Source organism: Nycticebus coucang, chromosome 4 (genome assembly GCF_027406575.1).
Source record: "Nycticebus coucang isolate mNycCou1 chromosome 4, mNycCou1.pri, whole genome shotgun sequence".
Classification (NCBI taxonomy): Eukaryota; Metazoa; Chordata; class Mammalia; order Primates; family Lorisidae; genus Nycticebus; species Nycticebus coucang.
Window position 1 is genome coordinate 13,786,457 of NC_069783.1, and position 19,778 is coordinate 13,806,234.

The following is a 19,778-nucleotide window of genomic DNA, read 5'->3' on the forward strand; positions in this document are numbered from 1 at the left end:
GTTCACATTTGTTAGTAAAACTCAACAGAAAGCCAGCAGATGGGAAGGAGAAGAGGGATAAACTCATACCTCACGGGGACAATGCACACTATCCAAGGTGAGAAGCACACTTCCCACTTTGATTCAAACTGAACAAAGGGAATTCATGTAACCAAAACATTTGTACTCCTGTAATGTTCTGAAAATTTTTAAAAATGCTCTAACTGAATTCAGGCAAGATCTTAAGGTTTTTATTAATAAAAAAAATCCAAATAAAAACTTTTGTCTAGATGAAAATTAGAAATATCCTAACTTGAACACAAAAGCTTCATTATTTTTAAAACCATCAATCTGATTGATCTAAATCTAGTCCACAATTATTCAGCACAACTAACAAAGACTGTAATACTTTTTTAAACTAAGTCTTAGGCTTTGGACAAGAGTAGTAAGTTGAATATATTCCACTTAAAATCTTTCATAGGGTCATTAATCAGAACAAACTTCCATTATCATACTTAATGATATTTTTTAAATTATCATTTTACAGGTCTGTAAGAAACATTTGCCATAGATATGAAAGAATATACTGCCTATTGTGGACTGACATTCAGAAAGGTAAGTGACTACTGATTTTTTGGTGCTAGATTATGTTGCGTAAGTAAGATGCAAAAAAAATTAATAAGATTAAAAAAGGGGTTGTTGTTTCTTAAATGGTAAACATACGTACATATATGTGTATATGTATGTATATATACATTTGATAAATAACAACTATTTTAACAATAAAAAATAAATCAATCATTGGGAGGATATAAACTAACAAACTTGGCATGAAGAACAAAGAGAACCACAAAACATATTTTGAAACCTATATTTCAACCAGACTAATGTAAAATTAAAATTTATTTAGAAAATCAGAAATGTAAAATACAATCATTAAAAAGTAAATAGAATAAGAAGAAAGTCTCAAACCATTTGTGCATTAACCTAAAAATTATGTTAGATCTGCAATCATTAATCTGAAGCCAAAAAAAAAACAAAAAAACTTTTAGCCATTTGTACAGGAGAGGCATTTCTTAGCCTACACCCTCTTCAAAAACAAATATACTAATCCTTTAATTGTAACATCTACATTAAAAATCCCAGCTGCTTGGGAGGCTGAGGCAAGAGAATCGCATAAGCCCAAGAGCTGGAGGTTGCTGTGAGCCATGTGACATCATGGCCCTCTACCAAGAGCAGTAAAGTGAGATTCTGTCTCTACAAAAAAAAAAACAAAAAGTCCTTTTATATCATAATTCTATTGATACTATAACATTTTTTGTGGTTTTTCTTTTTTTGACCGGGGCTGGGTTTGAACCTGCCACCTCTGGCATATGGGACCGGCGCCTTACTCCTTGAGCCACAGGCGCCACCCGATACTATAACATTTTTTTCATGATAGGAATATTACTATTTAAAAATGAATAGATACGCTCTAATTGATTTTGACCTTACTAAAAAACAAAGTCTAATACATTTATTTTAAAAATTTATACACAAGAGTTGGAAGTCAACGATTTTACCTAGTCAGTTTGAGATTAAGAAATGGGGTCACCATGCCAACAGAGAAACCACCAAGTTTCCCATTCAGCCCATAACAAAGACATGCCCTGCCACTCCTGCTCTCTAGGGTGGTGGTGAAGGAAGAGTCTCTGCATCTGTCTCCCTCTGGAGAGGAGCAGTTTGACTAATATGCTCTGGGTTGGGGTTCTCAAATGATGGGAAACAACATTTTCCTATAAAAATTCTTTAATAGGCTTGGCGCCTGTAGCTCAGCAGCTAGGGCACCAGCCACATACACTGAGGCTGGAGTTTTCGAACTCAGCCCAGGCCTGCCAAACAACAACAACTACAACAACAAAATAGACAGGCACTGTGGCCGGCGCCAGTATTCCCAGCTACTTGGGAGGCTGAGACAAGAGAATCGCTTAAGCCCAAGAGTTAGAGGTTGCTATGAGCTATAATGCTATGGCATTCTACCGAGGGTGACATAGTGAGACTCTAAAATCACCTTTACCGGTCCTCTGCTGCCTACTAAAGGTCTGCAGAAAACAAAGAAACACTTGGTAGATTCTGTGGCTCTTTACTAAGAATATGAGGTAGCCTGTAGTCACACCTGTACAGGTTTGAGTAATAAACAGAAGCTCAGTCCACTCTGATTTACCTCTCCCTGTATGAAGATGCCCAGTGTTAGACTGAGAAAGAGAAATGGTGAGTACTACTCTGGTCCCCATTTAACTTTACGGTTAAGGTAGTTAATGCTTTGATTCTTTCTTAGTAAGGAGAGATGAACGGTTGGGATTTACAAATCACCATTTCTGAACATTACAGAATCTAAAGAAGACTCCATCCTCACACACAACAAAAAATCAAAACTGAAATAAGACTATCAAGCTGTGGTGATCTGGTTGCACACAGTGCCATAATGAAAAAGGTTGTGCTTGTCAAAAAAGATAATGCAAATCGCAGAGTACAGAAATAAACTTGAAGGTTCATAATTAGCAAAATTGAACACACATGCACACACATTCCAGCTATCATCCCTTATCTCACATGTGAAAGGTAAGGCGACTTATCTTTCACATAGGACTTCATTCTCTGGATAGTACTCTGCACCCAAACTACTAGGTATAGCTAGAAAAGGTGAAGAAGAGCTATCACACGGAATTAAGGCAACTGATTAAGAGCCTGGATCATGGTACTCAAGCCCCAGTTCTCCAAAAATGTTTATATCCGAACTGATTCACCAAAAAAGATCAGAAGATACCACACTAAGGAAAACAACTGAAGATAAAACCTATGTCCTTCCCTAACCTCAGGAAGCAAGCCTATTATCTACAAATGCATCCTGATCACCTTTTTAGAGCCTTAACTATCATACGTAAATTAATGGTCAAGAATCAGTAGACACATAAGAAAAATCCCTAACAGCAAAGGTAGAAATGCAAACAAACAATATGATAAATCAGAGATTGGAGAGGTTTTGGAGGTAATGGAGAGAAGAGAAGGACATGGATCTATGCATCTCTGGGAAACAAGACTGAGATTTTTTTTTTGAGTGAACAAGAAAAACTTAAAAAGTGTGGTCCCACCTAATGGGCACAAGGTAAGGAAGGTTATGTGGCACACTTCCTGGGGGCGGGACACAGCTACAAAAGGGACCTTACCCAACAGACATAATCATTGTAACCTAATCTTTTGTACCCTCATTTTAATCTGAAATATAAAAAAATTAACTCTAGACCATTACATTGTATACCTGGGGGTGGGGTGGGGTGGAGATGGGTAACACCTAATATCTAATAGTTACAATGCACACTATTTGAGCGATATGCAGATGTATAACTTTGACTCAAACTATAGTAAAGCAATTTAACCATAAAAAAAAGAAAGAAAGAAATTCAAGTTAATATATTACTAAATAAAAAAAATAATTAAAAATCCAAAATCAATTTTAAAGTTTAAAAGACGGATTAAAAGATAAAACTAAAGAAATCTCCCAGATCATTTAAGAAAACACCAAAATATGAGAAACAGAACAGTAAGAGCAATAAACAAATACATAAACATAAAGGAACAATAATTAAATAACAAATTCAGGGGCTCAGTGCCTGTAGCTCAGCAGCTAGGGTGCCAGCCACATACACCAGAGAGGAGAGTTCGAAGCTAGCCCAGGCCTGCCAAACAATGGAAACCAAAACCAAAAAAATAGAAAAATAAAATAAAATAGCCAGGCTTTGTGGCAGGCGCCTGTAGTCCCAGCTACTTGGGAGGCTGAAGCAAGGGAATTGCTGAGGCCCAAGAGTTTGAGGTTACTGTGAGCTGTGATTCCACGGCACCCTAACAAGGATGACATAGTGACACTCCGTATTTAAAAAAAAAAAATTTCAGGAACTCTAACATTTGAATAACGGGAGTTTGAGGGAGGGAGAGCAGGAAAAAGTAAGCATAAATAAACTCACCAAGGGAAAAGTATAAGAACATTCTCCAGAGGTCTAAAGGTTATGAGTTTCCAGACTGATACAGACCATTCAACAAACAATACAAAAAGTTTAGGCTCACAAAAAACATAACATTGTTCTATTTCAGAACCCTGAAAATAAAGAGAAGACATTAAAACCTTGTAAAAAGGAAACAAGAAACCACTTACAGAGTACTATTATCCAGAATGGCCCTAGTCTCCTTAATAATACTGGAAGGAAAAGAGAGAGCAATACCTTCAAAACTAACAAGCAATGATGGTATTTTTCTGACATGTGAGAGTCTAAAAGAAATAGCTCCCATGCAATCTCTGACAGGAAGCTATTTGAAACTGTACTTCATCAAAATGAGGGGAAAGTGGAGAAAGAAGAAATCTAAGAAATGCTATATGCAACCCAGAATAATAAGCTGTACAGCAGACACACAGAACAATTCATGCATACCAATTCCAAGAAGAATGTTTCAAAAGAAAGAAGACCAGAGAAAAAGAAAAGGATTAGTAAACATTTCTGACCAATGAAAGGTGTTTCACAAGTATAGGAGTGATAAATGGAGACAAAAAAGGAAATTATTCAATACAAGACAAAAAGAAAGTCGTACGAAAAGGAATTATAATCATATCTAGCTCTGTCAATGTAGACAATATTTATATATTTAAAATGAAGGAAACACTGAAACAAATGGTACAAGTGAATCTGGGAGAAGGAAAGAGGCTTCCATAAAAGGAAGTCAATAATGATCTAAAATTGTAAAATCAAAAATAACAACATGAGCATCATATTTTAAAGAAGTCAAGTAAAGACAAGAAGAAAAGTCAACCAAAGAAAGTATATGCTATTTGAAGACAGGTATAAAGGACAAGGAAGATGGGCACCAAAGAGCTTCAGTGTCCACATAATATACTTAAAAGTTAGTGGGGATCAGATGGCGCCTGTGCCTCAAAGGAGCAGGGCACTGGCCCCGTATACCGGAGGTGGTAGGTTCAAACCAAGCCCCGGCGAAAAACTGCAAAACAAACAAACAAACAAACAAAAAAAACCTCTAGGATTTCTAAATAAACAAAAGGCTTTCAGAACTAAAAAAAAAAAAATTAGTAGGGATCATTACAATTCATAGGGACTCCTTTATTTTAGAACAGGACCTTCCTACCATGCAATAATTTTTTCTTAATGAAGATACCTTTTGAAAGTTAAAACACCAGCTGACCCGTATAATGTCCTGCATTCTGTTTTTGTCTCACCACTTTCTTCATGGTGCTATTTCATTTGTCTATTTACTTGGGTTAACTGTACACTAGAAGTTCAGCCTACAGAACTGGTAAAACTCGGGGCAAACAATTTATTTTCTTTTTTTTTTATTAAATCATAGCTGTCTACGTTAATGCGATCATGGAGCACGATACACTGATTTTATAGAACGCTTGACACATTTTCATCACACTGGTTAACACAGCCTTCCTGTCATTTTCTTAGTTATTGTGTTAAGACATTTACATTCTACATTTACTAAGTTTCACATATACCCTTGTAAGATGCACCGCAGGTATAATCCCACCAAGCACCCTCCCTCCACCGACCTCCCCCCTCCCTCCCCTCGCTTTCCTCCTTCCCCTTATTCTTAGGTTATAAGTGGGTTATAGCCTTCATATGAAAGCCATAAATTAGTTTCATAGTAGGGCTGAGTACATTGGATACTTTTTCTTCCATTCTTGAGATACTTTACTAAGAAGAATATGTTCCAGATCCATCCATGTAAACATGAAAGAGGTAAAGTCTCCATCTTTCTTTAAGGCTGCATAATATTCCATGGTGTACATGTACCACAGTTTACTAGTCCATTTGTGTATCAATGGGCACTTGGGCTCCTTCCATGACTTAGCAATTATGAATTGGGCTGCAATAAACATTCTGGTACAAATATCTTTGTTATAATGTGATTTTTGGTCTTCTGGGTATATGCCTAGTAGGGAATTATAGGATTGAATGGCAGATCTATTTTTAGATCTCTAAGTGTTCTCTAAACATCTTTACAAGAGGAACGTATTAATTTGCATTCCCACCAGCAGTGTAGAAGTGTTCCCTTTTCTCCACATCCATGCCAACATCTCTGGTCTTAAGATTTTGTGATATGGGCTAATCTTCCAGGAGTTAGATGGTATCTCAAGGTAGTTATGATTTGCATTTCTCTGATGATTAAAGATAATGAGCATTTTTTCATATGTCTGTAGGCCATATGCCTGTCTTCTTCAAGAAGTTTCTCTTCAAGTCCCTTGCCCAGCCTGCGATGGGATCTCTTGTTCTTTTCTTACTTATATGTCTGAGTTCTCTGTGGATTCTGGTTATTAAACCTTTGTCGGAGACATAACCTGCAAATATCTTCCCCCATTCTGAGGGCTGTTTGCTTGCTTTACTTACTGTGTTTTTAGATGTGGAGAAGCTTTTTAGTTTGATCAGTTCACAGTAGTGTATTTTCGAAGCTGCTTCACTTGCCCAGGGGGTCCTCCTCATAAAATACTCGCCCAGACCTATTTCTTCAAGGGTTTTCCCTGCACTCTCTTCTAGTATTTTTATGATTTCATGTCTCAAGTTCAAATCTATAATCCAGTGAGAGTTTATCTTACTTGATGGTGAAAGGTGTGAGTCCAGTTTCATTCTTCTACGGGTTGCTAGCAAGTTCACCCAGCACAATTTGTTAAATAGAAAATCTTTTCTCCAATGAATGCTTTTAATTGGCTTGTCAAAGATCAAATAACAGTAAGTAGCTGGGTTCATCTTTTGGTTCTCTATTCTATTCCAGACATCTACTGCTCTGTTTTTGTGCCAGTACCATGCTGTTTTGATCACTATCGATTTATAGTATAGTCTGAGGTCTGATAGCGTGATTCCTCCTGCTTTGTTTTTATTTCTGAGTAATGTCTTGGCTATTTGAGGTTTTTTTCTGATTCCGTATAAAACGAAGTATTATTTTTTCAAGATCTTTAAACTATGACAGTGGAGCTTTAACAGGGATTGCATTAAAATTGTATATTGCTTTGGGTAGTATGGACATTTTAACAATGTTGAACTTCCCAGCCATGAGTATGGTATGTTTTTCCATTTGTTAACATTTTCAGCTATTTCCTTTCTTAGAGTTTCATAGTTCTCTTTATAGAGATCTTTCACGTCCTTTGTTAGATAATTTCCCAAATATTTCATCTTCTTTGGCACTACTGTGAATGGAATAGAGTCCTTAACTGTTTTTTCAGCTTGACTAGTGTTGGTATATACAAAGGCTACCAATTAATGAATGTTGATTTTGTAACCTGAGACGCTGCTGTATTCCTTGATCTCTTCTAAGAGTTTTGTAGTAGAATCCCTGGTATTTCCCAGATATACAATCATATCATCTGCGAAGAGCAAAAGTTTGATCTCTTCTGACCCTATATGGATACCCTTCATCACCTTTTCTTCCCGAATTGCAATGGCTAAAACTTTCATTACAATGTTAAAGAGCAGTGGAGACAATGGGCAGCCTTGTCTGGTTCCTGATCTGAGTGGAAATGATTTCAATTTAACTCCATTCAATACAATATTGGCTGCGGGTTTGCTGTAGATGGCCTCTATCAGTTTAAGAAATGTCCCTTCCATACCAATTTTCTTAAATGTTCTGATCATGAAGGGATGCTGGATATTATAAAAAGCTTTTTCTGCTTCAATTGAAAGAATCATATGGTCTTTGTTTTTTAATTTGTTTATGTGCTGAATTATACTTATAGATTTACGTATATTGAACCAGCCTTTGGACCCTGGGATAAAACCGACTTGGTCATGATATATAATTTGTTTGATGAGTTGCTGGATTCTTTTTGTTAGGATATTGTTGTATATTTTTGCATGTATATTCATTAGTGATATTGGTCTATAATTTTCTTTTCTTGTTGCGTCTTTTCCTAATTTGGGGATCAGGGTGATGTTTGCTTCATAGAACGTGTTGGGTAGTCTTCCTTCTTTTTCTACATTTTGGAACAGGTTGAGTAACATAGGTACTAATTCCTCTTTAAAGGTTTGGTTGAATTCTGACGTGAAGCCATCTGGTCCCGGGCTTTTGTTTTCAGGGAGGTTTTGTATGGTTGATGCTATTTCAGAACTTGATATTAGCCTGTTCAACATTTCCACTTGATTCTGGCTAAGTCTTGGAAGGTGACGTGCTTCCAAGTATTAGTCAATTTCCTTCAGATTTTCATATTTCTGAGAATAAAGTTTCTTGTAATATTCATTAAGGATTTTTTGAATTTCTGAGGAATCTGTTGGTATTTCATAGTTTTCATTTCTGTTAAATGAGATTAGAGATTTTACTCTTTTGCTCCTGGTTAGGTTAGCCAAAGGTTTATCTATTTTATTGACCTTTTCAAAAACCAACTTTTTGATTCATTGATCTGTTGTATAATTCTTTTGTTTTCAATTTCATTTAATTATGCTCTAATTTTGGTCATTTCATTTGTTCTACTGGGTTTGGGGCTATTTCTTTCCTTCTACTGTTCTTTGGGAAGAACATTCCTTTTCCAGGTGCTTGAGATGTCCCATTAAGTTGTTAACTTCCACACTTTCCGTTCTCTTGAGGAAGGCTTGCAGTGCTATAAATTTCCCTCCTAGGACTGCCTTTGCAGTATCCCAGAGGTTCTGATAATTCATGTCTTCACTGTCATTTTCTTCCAAACATTTGGCAATTTTCTTCTGAATCTCATCTCTCACCCAGCATAACATCATTCAGCATAAGGTTATTTAACTTCCATGTTTTTGTATGAGTATGCAGATTCTTGTTGTTACTGAGTTCAACTTTTATTCCATTGTGGTCCAAGAAGATGCAAGGAATAATTCTTATTCCTTTAAATTTACTGAGGTTAGACTTGTGACCAAAGATGTGATGGATTTTGGAGTATGTTCCGTGGGCTGATGAGAAGTATGTGTATTCAGTTTTGTTGGGATGAAATGTTCTGTAGATGTCTGCTAAATCCAAATGTTGGATGGTTCAGTTTAAATCTAAAATTTCTTTAAGCAGCTTCTTATTGGAGGATCAATCCAACACTGCCAAAGGAGTGTTGAAATCTCCAGCTATTATGGAGCTGGAGGAAATCAAGTTGCTCATGTCTGTTACAGTTTCTCTTATAAATTGAGGTGCATTCTGGTTGGGTGCATAGAACTAATAATTAAAATCTCATCATATTGAGTATTACCCTTAACAAATATGAAGTGACCATTCTTATCCTTCCTTACTTTTGTTGGTTTAAAGCCCATTGTATCTGCAAATAGAATTGCAACACCTGCTTTTTTCTGATTACCATTTGCCTGAAAAATGGATGACCATCCTTTCACCCTGAGTCTATATTTGTCTTTTAAGGTAAGATGTGACTCTTGTATGCAACAAATATCTGGCCTGAGTTTTCTATCCAGTCAGCTAACCTGTGCCTCTTTAGAGGACAGTTTAAGCCGTTCACATTAATGCAGAATATTGATAAGTCTGGTGAAATTTTGGGTATTGAGTTTTTCGAAAGTCCAGTGGACATTTTTAATCCTTTCGCCACTGTGAAAGTTGGAGTTTTATCAAAAGTTTCTGAGTGAGTTGAGTTTTGTGGTAGAGGATTGGGCTGGTCATTATGGAGCATAGGTCTGAGAATATCCTGAAGAGCTGGTTTGGTTATGGCAAATTTCTTCAACATATGAATGTCATTAAAGTATTTAATTTCTCCATCATAAATGAAACTCAGTTTAGTTGGATACAGGATCCAGAGTTGAATCATTTTGCTTTAGGAGAATAAAAGTCGATGACCGCCCTCTTCTGGCTTGAAAAGTTTCAGCAGACAGATCTGCAGTCATTCTAATATTCTTGCCTTTGTAAGTAATGGATTTCTTATGTCTGGCTGCTTTCAGAATTTTCTCCTTCATATTAACTTTAGTGAAGTTAATTATAATATGCCTGGGGGATGTCTTATTCAGATTGAGTCATGCTGGGGTTCTGAAACTGCTATCTGAATTTCAGAATCTCTTGGCATGTCTGGAAAATTATTCTTCTTTATTTCATGGAGAAGAGCCTCTGTGCCTTGCGAGGCCACTTCATCGCTTTCAGAGTTTCCAATGAGGCGGATATTAGCCTTCTTCGAATTATCCCAGAGCTCTCTGAGAGAATGATCCATTTTTGCTCTCCATTGCTCTTCCTCTTTGAGAGTTTGGAAGCATTCAAAGGCTTTGTCTTCAATGTCAGAAATCCTTTCTTCTGCTTCCTACACTCTGTTACTGAGGGATTCTACTGTATTTTTCAAATCTTTGAGGGCTGCAAATTCTTATGTCAGTGCGTCAAAATCTTTGGTGGTTTTGTCTTTAAATTCATTAGATTCTTGAGACAACTTTTGAATTTGTCCTCGAATTTCTAATTCCGACTTTTGAATTGCTCCTCAAGTTTCTAATTCCAAATCTACCTCCATTTTATTAATCTTGTTTGCAATCCATTTTCTGAATTCGATTTCTGACATCTCGGCCAGCTGTTTATGAATGGGATCTACAGTTATATCTGCTGTATCTTTCCTTGGCGGGGGTTGATCTATTCTGGTTATTCATGTTACATGAGTTTTTCCGCTGATTCTGCCCCATGATTGTTTTACACCATTTGATTTTTCCCCTGGAGCTTTGTCAAGGATTCGTATAGTGCTATGGCCTGAGAAACTGGGGACCTGTTTGGTATGGTGGGGTAAGTGGTTCTGTCTTGTTTTCAGCTGGAGTCTGTTCGACCCTAGTGAAACAGTTACTCTGGGTTGAAGTCTCAGCTGTGGAGAAATGCCAGCAATTAATCACCCCGCCCCCTACAGGCAACAATTGGAAAAGGAAAATCAAATCTTCCCACAACCACACACCCACGGCACCAACTGAATAGTCCTCAGGCGATTGGCTCAGTTCAAAAGGTCCAAATCCAGGAGGCACTTGTGGTCAAGTGGGTAGGGTGCTGGCCCCATATGCTGGAGGTGGCAGGTTCAAACCCAGCCCCAGCCAAAAACAAAAAAAAAGAGTTGGGATTCAAACAGGTCTGTCTAACTCTATTAACTACAAAAGGTCCAAATCAATTTTCTCAGTCTGCACCTGTCTCAGGTGGGAGAGTTTAAAAGGTCTCTGGCAACTGGATTGCAGGGGTCTGGTGACTACTCAGATATGGCTTGCTCCAGTGCTCCATGGAGTCAGCTCAGGGTAAACAATTTCAAGGAAAATGATTTTTAAGGGATGCTATGATAGTGGGTGCTTCATACACTTCATAGCAGGAGGTACAGTGTCAGGCTCTCTGAATACAAGTGATGTCATATTTAGTAATGCGGTTAAGATGATAACACTCAGACCTTGACTTTATAAATGTAAACCTCACCTTTGAATTTAGAAAAAAAAGTCATTGGAGTAATACTTTGGTATCATGCAAATATTTTTTCTCATAATCTTTCATCCAATTTCAGTACCATTAATGATTCATGAACAACTATTTCATAGTAGATTGGAAAATTCATGATTGCCATCTTTGCTTCATGAAAATGAAAATTTCTTTGAAAGGAAAGGAAAAGAGAAGATAGGAAAAAGGGGAGTAAAGAGAAAGAAGAAACATAGTAAGGCCTTCCTATCTACATACTGGGCTTTGAGAAAACCTGTGCCAGAGAACTAAAGTGACTCAGTTGAAAATCAAGAAGGCTCAGAAATAGGCCTGCTCACTTTTCTCTCAGTGCTCTTTCATGTGTTATTATTAACTTCTAGATGAGAAATTTATAATATTTATTATATAGACAAGGGGAATTAAAGGAATGGTTGGTACTTGACCTACAAAGAGAAAATACGAATTTTATTTGCATACAACTAAATAATCCAAAAGCATGATTTATATATATATATTTCTACATAAACATTAAAGCAGTTATACATTATATATATTCACACATATTATTTTAAAGGATTACTACAGGCAAAGGCCGATATTAAACAATTCATAGAATACAATTATTTATTAAAATAATAAATATAAAAAATATAAAAAATGCTTAATTAAAAACACAACTTAAAAAAAAAAGAAATTAGGAGCTGGGAATGGTGTTTCATGCCTGCAATCCTAACACTGTGGGAGGCCGAGGCAAGAGGATCACTTGAGGTCCGAAGTTTGAGACTAGCCTAAGCACGGGAAGACCCTGTCTGTACTGAAAACAGAAAAATTAGCTGGGCTAATTTTGTGGTATGAGACTGTAGTCCCAGCTATTTGGGAGGCTGAGGCAGCAGGATTGCTGAGTCCTAGAATTTGAGGCTGCTGTGAGCTAGGCTCAGGCCATGGCACTCTAGTCCAGGTGATAGAATGAGACTGTCTTAAATAGAAAAAAATGCAAGGGAGAGAGGGAAGGGGAAAAAGAAAGAAAGAAATTATTACCTATATACTTTTAAAAAGTAATTCTTGCAGTAGTGGTAGTAGCAGTATGTTTATTTGTTTTTTCAATATAATATTATCGAATTTGACAAAATTTTATAGAACTTAATTATAACACAGAATTTCCCATATATGTGCACTAGTAGAATAACACAAGTTCTTCTCTAGGCAGCAAGACTGGAATAATTTTACTTTGCAAAGATTATGTTTATATTCATATTCTCAAATTTTTCTATGATGAACAGCTGAGGAATATATTTCTTTTAAGAACAAAAAGACATAATAAGATTGACACATCATGGATTCTTACCCATATCCCCTTTGTGGCAGACATTCTAAGATGTCATAGCAAAGAGAGAGTTGGTCATTACGTTCACAGTTATAGATGCACTCAAGTGCTACTGCCATCAGTTGGTCCTGATCAGGAATAATTTTTTGCTGCAGCTAGAGAGAACAAAGCATGTTGTAGTAAATATCAATGGATTTATAATCAGTGTTCCCATATCCCAGTACTACTGTCAATAGAATATTAAATAGTGCAATTAATCAGATGTAGAAGTAAACCTTGATTTTTCTTTAGCTTACAGATTTTGGGGGTCTTTAATAATTCTAAATGAAATCACATTTTAATTACAGAATCAGCTAGAAAAGATATTTTATAAGGCTTTCCATCTGCTGAAAACAGATTCTTCAATTTATGACCCATTCAAGATTAAGTAGATAGAAGAAACACAGTGAATTAAAAAGGCAATTCATTAAAATTGCTTCTAACCCTAAAGCCAAATTCTATGTGTTCAATTACCAAAATATATAAAATTCCTTAACTAATATTCAAAAATGTTAGAACCTATTATTTTTCATTATGTATTATATATTACCCACTTAACTACATAGTACTGACATTCTATTCAAAAGACGTCCAATTATAATACAGTAATACGCAAATCATAGAATATATTCCTTATTTCTGATGCAGAAGGATGGCTACTCTGGGTCACTTTACACAGTACAGGACACATCACTTCCCACTACAGGATTCCTATGTAGTGTGTCACTGGGTCCTACTCTGGGTCACTTTACACAGGACACATCACTTCCCACTACATAGATTCCTATTCTTAGAATAGGAATATTTTTGTGAGGTAAAATATAACCAGTTGGTTCCTTGTTTTTCTCATCTATACAATGGAATATTAATAATACCTTCCAAAAGGATTATTGTGAGAAGTAAATAAATTAATGCATGTAGACTATACCACAGAAACCAAAATGAAAGCTTGAGATAATTGTTCTATTAACAGTCTACTGGTTTCCAACATTTTAGTATAAACTCTCCAGTAAACACAAAACAGATAGGAAAGTCATAGATAGAAGCTACCAAACAAAGACACTTTTTCTGGAAAAAAATCGAATCAATGGATATGAAAACATATCAAATCAATGGATATTCAAGGTAACCAGGGTAACAAAGCTTTCTGAAGCAGCGGAATTAAAGGATTTATTGGCATTTCTTCAAGGTACAGTTGGAAGTTGGCCTTCCATATCTATGCATTCCACATTCCTGAACTCAACCAACAGCAGATAAAAAATATTTGGAAAAAAAGCATTTATATTGCACATGTACAGACCTTTTGTTCCTGTCAGTATTTCCTAAACAATACAGTATAAACACTATCATTAATGTGACATTAACATTTGACAGAGAGTTCCCAAGGCTGCAAAGTGACTAGAGAAAGTGGGACAAGCTGGGTACAATAAAAATAAGTACTGTTAAAGTTAATAAAAATAGCTAAGTTTTCCTGATTGATTCTTATGTGCCAGGTACCATTTCTAAGAGCTTTGCATGCACTAATGCATCCATCCTCCTAATGATCCCATAAGATTAGTTCTAGTACTATTCTCATTTTACAGAAAAGAAAAACTGAGGTACTGAGAAGTCAAATAATTTGCCTGAGGTTACGTACAGAGCTACTACGTGGATAAACTAGCACTCAAATCCAGGCAATTGGCTCCAGGTCCTAAGCTAAGCTACACAGGCTGTCACAATCCTGCAGAGGAGTTTCACATTCAAGAATAATGGAAAGGACTGAGGGAAAGAAAACATAATAATGAAAAGTCATATATGGTAAGAAAACAGCCCAGGAAGATGAAACACTGAGACCAGTTTCAGCCAAGGTACAATTTGAGAAATCGTCTGAAATAGAAGCCAAAATCCCTGCTGTCTTATTCAATCCCCGTTTCCTTGTCTTTTCCTGAGACAATGAACAGCCACTTTAAAATTCATTGTCCTAGTATAACTGGACCCCAATGAACAAATTTCAATGACCCCTATATAATCCTCTCCCTTATTACCTAACCATTTGACCTTTTGAGTTGGTTCCCAGAAATGGTAGTTTTTCTGTAAAGACAAAGGAGTTGAGATTATGAAGGACCCTGGGCAGACTTCCTGACAAGACTCCCACCCACGCCACCTGCCCCTAGTGCGCCTCTGCATCCAGCCAAGGCACATGGTGCCTCTGTTAAAAACCCATCTTCTCTGGGTGGTGCCTGTGGCTCAGTGAGTAGGGCGCCGGCCCCATATGCCGAGGGTAGCGGGTTCAAACCCAGCCCCAGCCAAACTGCAACAAAAAAATAGCCAGGTGTTGTGGCGGGCACCTGTAGTCCCAGCTGCTTGGGAGTCTGAGGCAAGAGAATCGCGTAAGCCCAAGACTCAGAGGTTGCTGTGAGCCATGTGACATCATGGCACTCTACCTGAGGATGGTACATTGAGACTCTGTCTCTACAAAAACAAAAACTAAACAAAAAAAAACATCTTCTCCCAACTCCATAGTTGGAGAGACGGATTTGGAAAAATGAGTTTCAGGTAGCATCTTTAACAGGATTAAAGATTGTCATATTAAAGATTACTTTCTTCCTCGGCAATCCTCATCCCTTTTTACTACTGTCCACCTTGCTTTTAATACTTCCCTTATTTTTCGTTATTATTGATTTATACACTGAATGCTTATTTATATTTTCCTCATATTTTCTTCTTAAGTGTAATTCTTTTTTCACCCTCCCTGCATCATTCCCTTTTATATCTCATTATTTTCTTTTTGTTTATAATTTTCTTCTTCATGAAGTACACACTTCAATAATTCTTTCAGGATGGGTATACAAATGATGAACTCTTTCAGTTCTCATTTACCTTTAAAAAAGTCTTTTTGAAACTCATGTTTGAATGATAGTGTCTCTAAGTATAAAACAGCCCAGGTTAGAAATGCAGAGAAGGGAACACTTTTACACTGCTGGTGGGACTGCAAACTAGTACAACCTTTCTGGAAGGAAGTATGGAGAGACCTCAAAGCACTCAAGCTAGACCTCCCATTTGATCCTGCAATCCCATTACTGGGCATCTACCCAGAAGGAAAAAAATCCTTTTATCATAAGGACACTTGTACTAGACTGTTTATTGCAGCTCAATTTACAATCGCCAAAATGTGGAAACAGCCTAAATGCCCACCAACCCAGGAATGGATTAACAAGCTGTGGTATATGTATACCATGGAATACTATTCAGCCATTAAAAAAAATGGAGACTTTACATCCTCCGTATTAACCTGGATGGACGTGGAAGACATTATTCTTAGTAAAGCATCACAAGAATGGAGAAGAATGAATCCTATGTACTCAATTTTGATATGAGGACAATTAATGACAATTATGGTTATGGGGGGGGGAACAGAAAGAGGGAAGGAGGGAGGTGGGTGGGGCCTTGGTGTGTGTCACACTTTATGGGGGCAAGACATGATTGCAAGAAGGACTTTACCTAACAATTGCAATCAGTGTAACCTGGCTTATTGTACCCTCAATGAATCCCCAACAATAAAAAAATAATAATAATAATAATAATAAAAAAAAGAAAAGAAATGCAATACAGTATGGTAGCTTAACAGTTTTGAGGAAGCATATGATACGAGCAAGCTAATTAACTTCTCTGCATTTCTCTGAATCTACAAAATGTATACAAGGACTGTATCTTAAAAGTCACAAAAATTAAATGAGTTAATACATGTGAAATGTTTAAAACAGTCTCTCCCAAAGAAAAAGCACTAAGTAAATGTTGGCTATCATTAGCTATTATAATAGGTTGGCTTAAACACCATCGTTAATCTTCCTTGCTATTTTAAAAATATATATTATTTCACTGTCTTCTAAGAAGACTGCTGTCAAATTCATACTTTTCCAATGAATGTAATTTTTGTACGCTCCTAGGCTGCTTTTAAGATTCTGTGCCTTTGGTATCCTTAGTGACACTACTGTGCCTCTAAATATAGCCTGTACTGTATTTCATTTACACTCCCCAGGATCTAGCTCTAATTATATCTTGCATTAATTTTAGAAAACTCTCATTGAATACTGCCTATTTCTTATCATCTCTAGTCTCTCTTCTTAGAATATTTATAACCCTTATGACAGATATGCTTTATCCTCACTGTCTCTTAACTCGGTATATTTTTCATTTCTTCATCTTTATGTGCAACATTCCAGAATATTTCTCAAATTATCTTCAAGATTTTAATTGTGTCTTAAATTTTATCAAAATTCTTTCTAATACATCCATTTAATTTTTCTACTTTTATTATAACGTCAATTCTAGAAGTTCTATTTGGTTCTTTTTCAAATTGTACTTTCCTTTTTTCACAGTTTCTCCTTTCTATCTCATGTCTTTACTTCTTTCCTTATGTCTTAAATCTTTAAAATATTCATTTCATAGCCTGCATCTGCTAATGTATCAGAATGGAAGGGGGAGAAAGTCTACCACTGAATCTTGCTCAAAAAGTTATTTTCCTTTTGTGTTTTATAAACTTGGATTGTAAATTCAACTTCTTCCAGGCTTTATCTGTGAGAACCTAGTATAATCTTGATGAAAATGAGTCCCTCAAAGGGATTTTACTTTTGCTACTACCAAGCAAAGCAAGTTTCACTAGCCTGTGTTCAATTTTATCATAGATTACAGAGAAGTATCAATTCAAACCACAAATTCATGTGAGGCAAGACCATTGCTACATGTTCAAAAAGAAATTCCCTGCTCCCCGCACCCCGCCCCCCGACCTCTAATCTAGAGCACATGTCAATCTTTTTGCTGCCTTTATGTGCCAATGGCTGTGTAGTTTCCTATTCTACAATTTTACTGATGATGACACCCTGGCATTATAATAGAAGTCTCACTTTTTTTGCATGACACAAACTTTACTTTTAATAATGATCAGCATACTAAGTAACATGTAACGAGTCTGTTAATCCCATCATCTACTAATGTGATTAAAGGAAACTTTTAAAAACAGCCCGAACAATTGTCCTAGTATTCACTGTTATATTTGCCGGAATGGACTATTTTAGACCAGCTGCTGCTTCATGCCAGTTACAAATATTTCTTTTTTTACTACAAGTCAACACTTGTTGCTTGAGCTTCAAGGCATAGGAAAACAGACAATATAAAACCCATTAAATTTCTAAGAAATAAGAAGCAAAAAGATTAAATCTTTAGATAAATTCTAAGTCTGTACAAAGAAGTTAATTTGCTGCTCTCAAAAAAGGAAGGGACCTACTATGAATATACAGAAATAATTAAATTATTTCTTATTTCATAAGAATATTACTTGAGCTTTGCAAAAGTTTCTGTATTTCTTAAGGGCATTAAAATGTCAATCCATAGAATAGGTGCTTCTTTCTCCTCCTATCCAAGTATGTGGTAGTTTTCATGGATTTCTGGCTGATGTCCCAGAAGCCAAGAGGTGATGGAGTCTTCACCCCTGTCCTGTTGGAAGTAAGTCTGGTGGATGGTCATCTTCTCTTGGGTCTCTTCCAATTCATTCAGTGGGATCCGAATGCCACAGCATCCTTGGCCTTGAGCTCTTTCTCCCTACAGGCGGCAGGCCATGTTCGACTTCATCCGGCTTCACCTCCCCTTCTTCTCTTGGTATGATTCTCTGGAGCCTGATTCTCCGCCTGCCGCTGCTGCTGAATCCCTGCGCCCAACTGGCCAGCCCTGTGGTGACCGTGAGGCTGGGGCATGTGGCCCCTAAATCAGCTTGATGGTCTAGTCAGCTGACCAGCCCACCCATAATCTGCTTTCTAAAAGACCTCACTCCTAACTCATCACTTTAAAGTCTTCTTCTGTCTCAAGATAGGTGCTAAAATTCACTCCTCTGGGGGCTTTCAGGACTGCAACTCCCACCCCAAATAGCTACTTCGTCATTCTGAGGAGTATTCTCTGACTTCTATCCTCCCCTTCATTTTTGGCAGGTAAGAATTTCTCTTACTTTTTTGTAAGTTCAAGTGTGCCAGTAAACATGTGTTAAAAAATTAATATTTTAATGAGCACTTCTAGACATTTTCAGACTATCTGGTCAATGATATTGCCAGAAATAAAAATTCATTTTAATCTTTACATTTTCGTGAGTTTTCTAAATGTTCTACAATAAGTATTAAATAGAAAAGATTACTTTAAAACTAATTTGTTCACTGGCATATGTATTCAGAAACAAACTAAAAAGATGGCACCTAACAAAAGATATGTAGTGAATTTCCATTTGTTAAAAGAAGAACTAGACATTTAAAACAGTTGATCCTAACCCTGATTTTCCATCAGAATCAGTGGATACAAACTAATTCCTCCTAAATTCTAATCCATCAAATCTGGATTGAGCACTGAAGACTCTATTTTTTTTTTTTTTAATGCACATAGTTCTGATACAGATACATTCAAAAATTACTAGTCTGGTAAACAGAGAACAATGTGCAAAGGCAGAAGGTTTTGTTCCCAACTCACCCCAGTCCAGAACTAGCCCAGATGTCTTCACAAGTTTCACTTTCCAAGGGGGATTCAAGTAAAGAGCAATGGCTTAAAGTCAGAGAGGAAGGCTTTAGGATGTTATAAAAAAAGAGGAAAGTTTAAGGTACATGAGGTAGCACAGAGGTAAGTTTTAAGGTCCATTGTGACTCTGATCAACTGGATTAAAGTTCCCAAATACTCTCTCCCCTCTTCCTATGAAAGGATTACTTTTCCCTGCCCCATTAACATCGGGCTTGGCCATAAGGCTGTCTTTGGCCTGTGAAAGTAGCTTTTGACAGCTGTTAAGATTTAGAGATCATGGGCGGCACCTGTGGCTCAGTGAGTAGGGTGCCAGCCCCATATGCTGAGGGTGGCGGGTTCAAACCCAGCCCCGGCCAAACTGCAACAAAAAATAGCCGGGCGTTGTGTCGGGTGCCTATAGTCCCAGCTGCTTGGGAGGCTGAGGCAAGAGAATCACGTAAGCCCAAGAGTTAGAGGTTGCTGTGAGCCGTGTACAGTGAGACTCTGTCTCTACAAAAAAAAAAAG

General features: G+C 36.9%; 1 protein-coding gene across 2 annotated transcripts in view; it reads right to left on the reverse strand.

Annotated features, from left to right (window-relative positions):
* Positions 1-19,778, reverse strand: part of NBAS (NBAS subunit of NRZ tethering complex) — a 408,191-nt gene that overhangs the window by 219,089 nt on the left and 169,324 nt on the right. For both annotated transcript variants that reach the window (XM_053587868.1, XM_053587869.1), the window contains one exon: positions 12,725-12,858. In XM_053587868.1, coding sequence (XP_053443843.1) covers positions 12,725-12,858 — 134 coding nt within the window. The remainder of the gene's footprint in view (positions 1-12,724; positions 12,859-19,778) is intronic.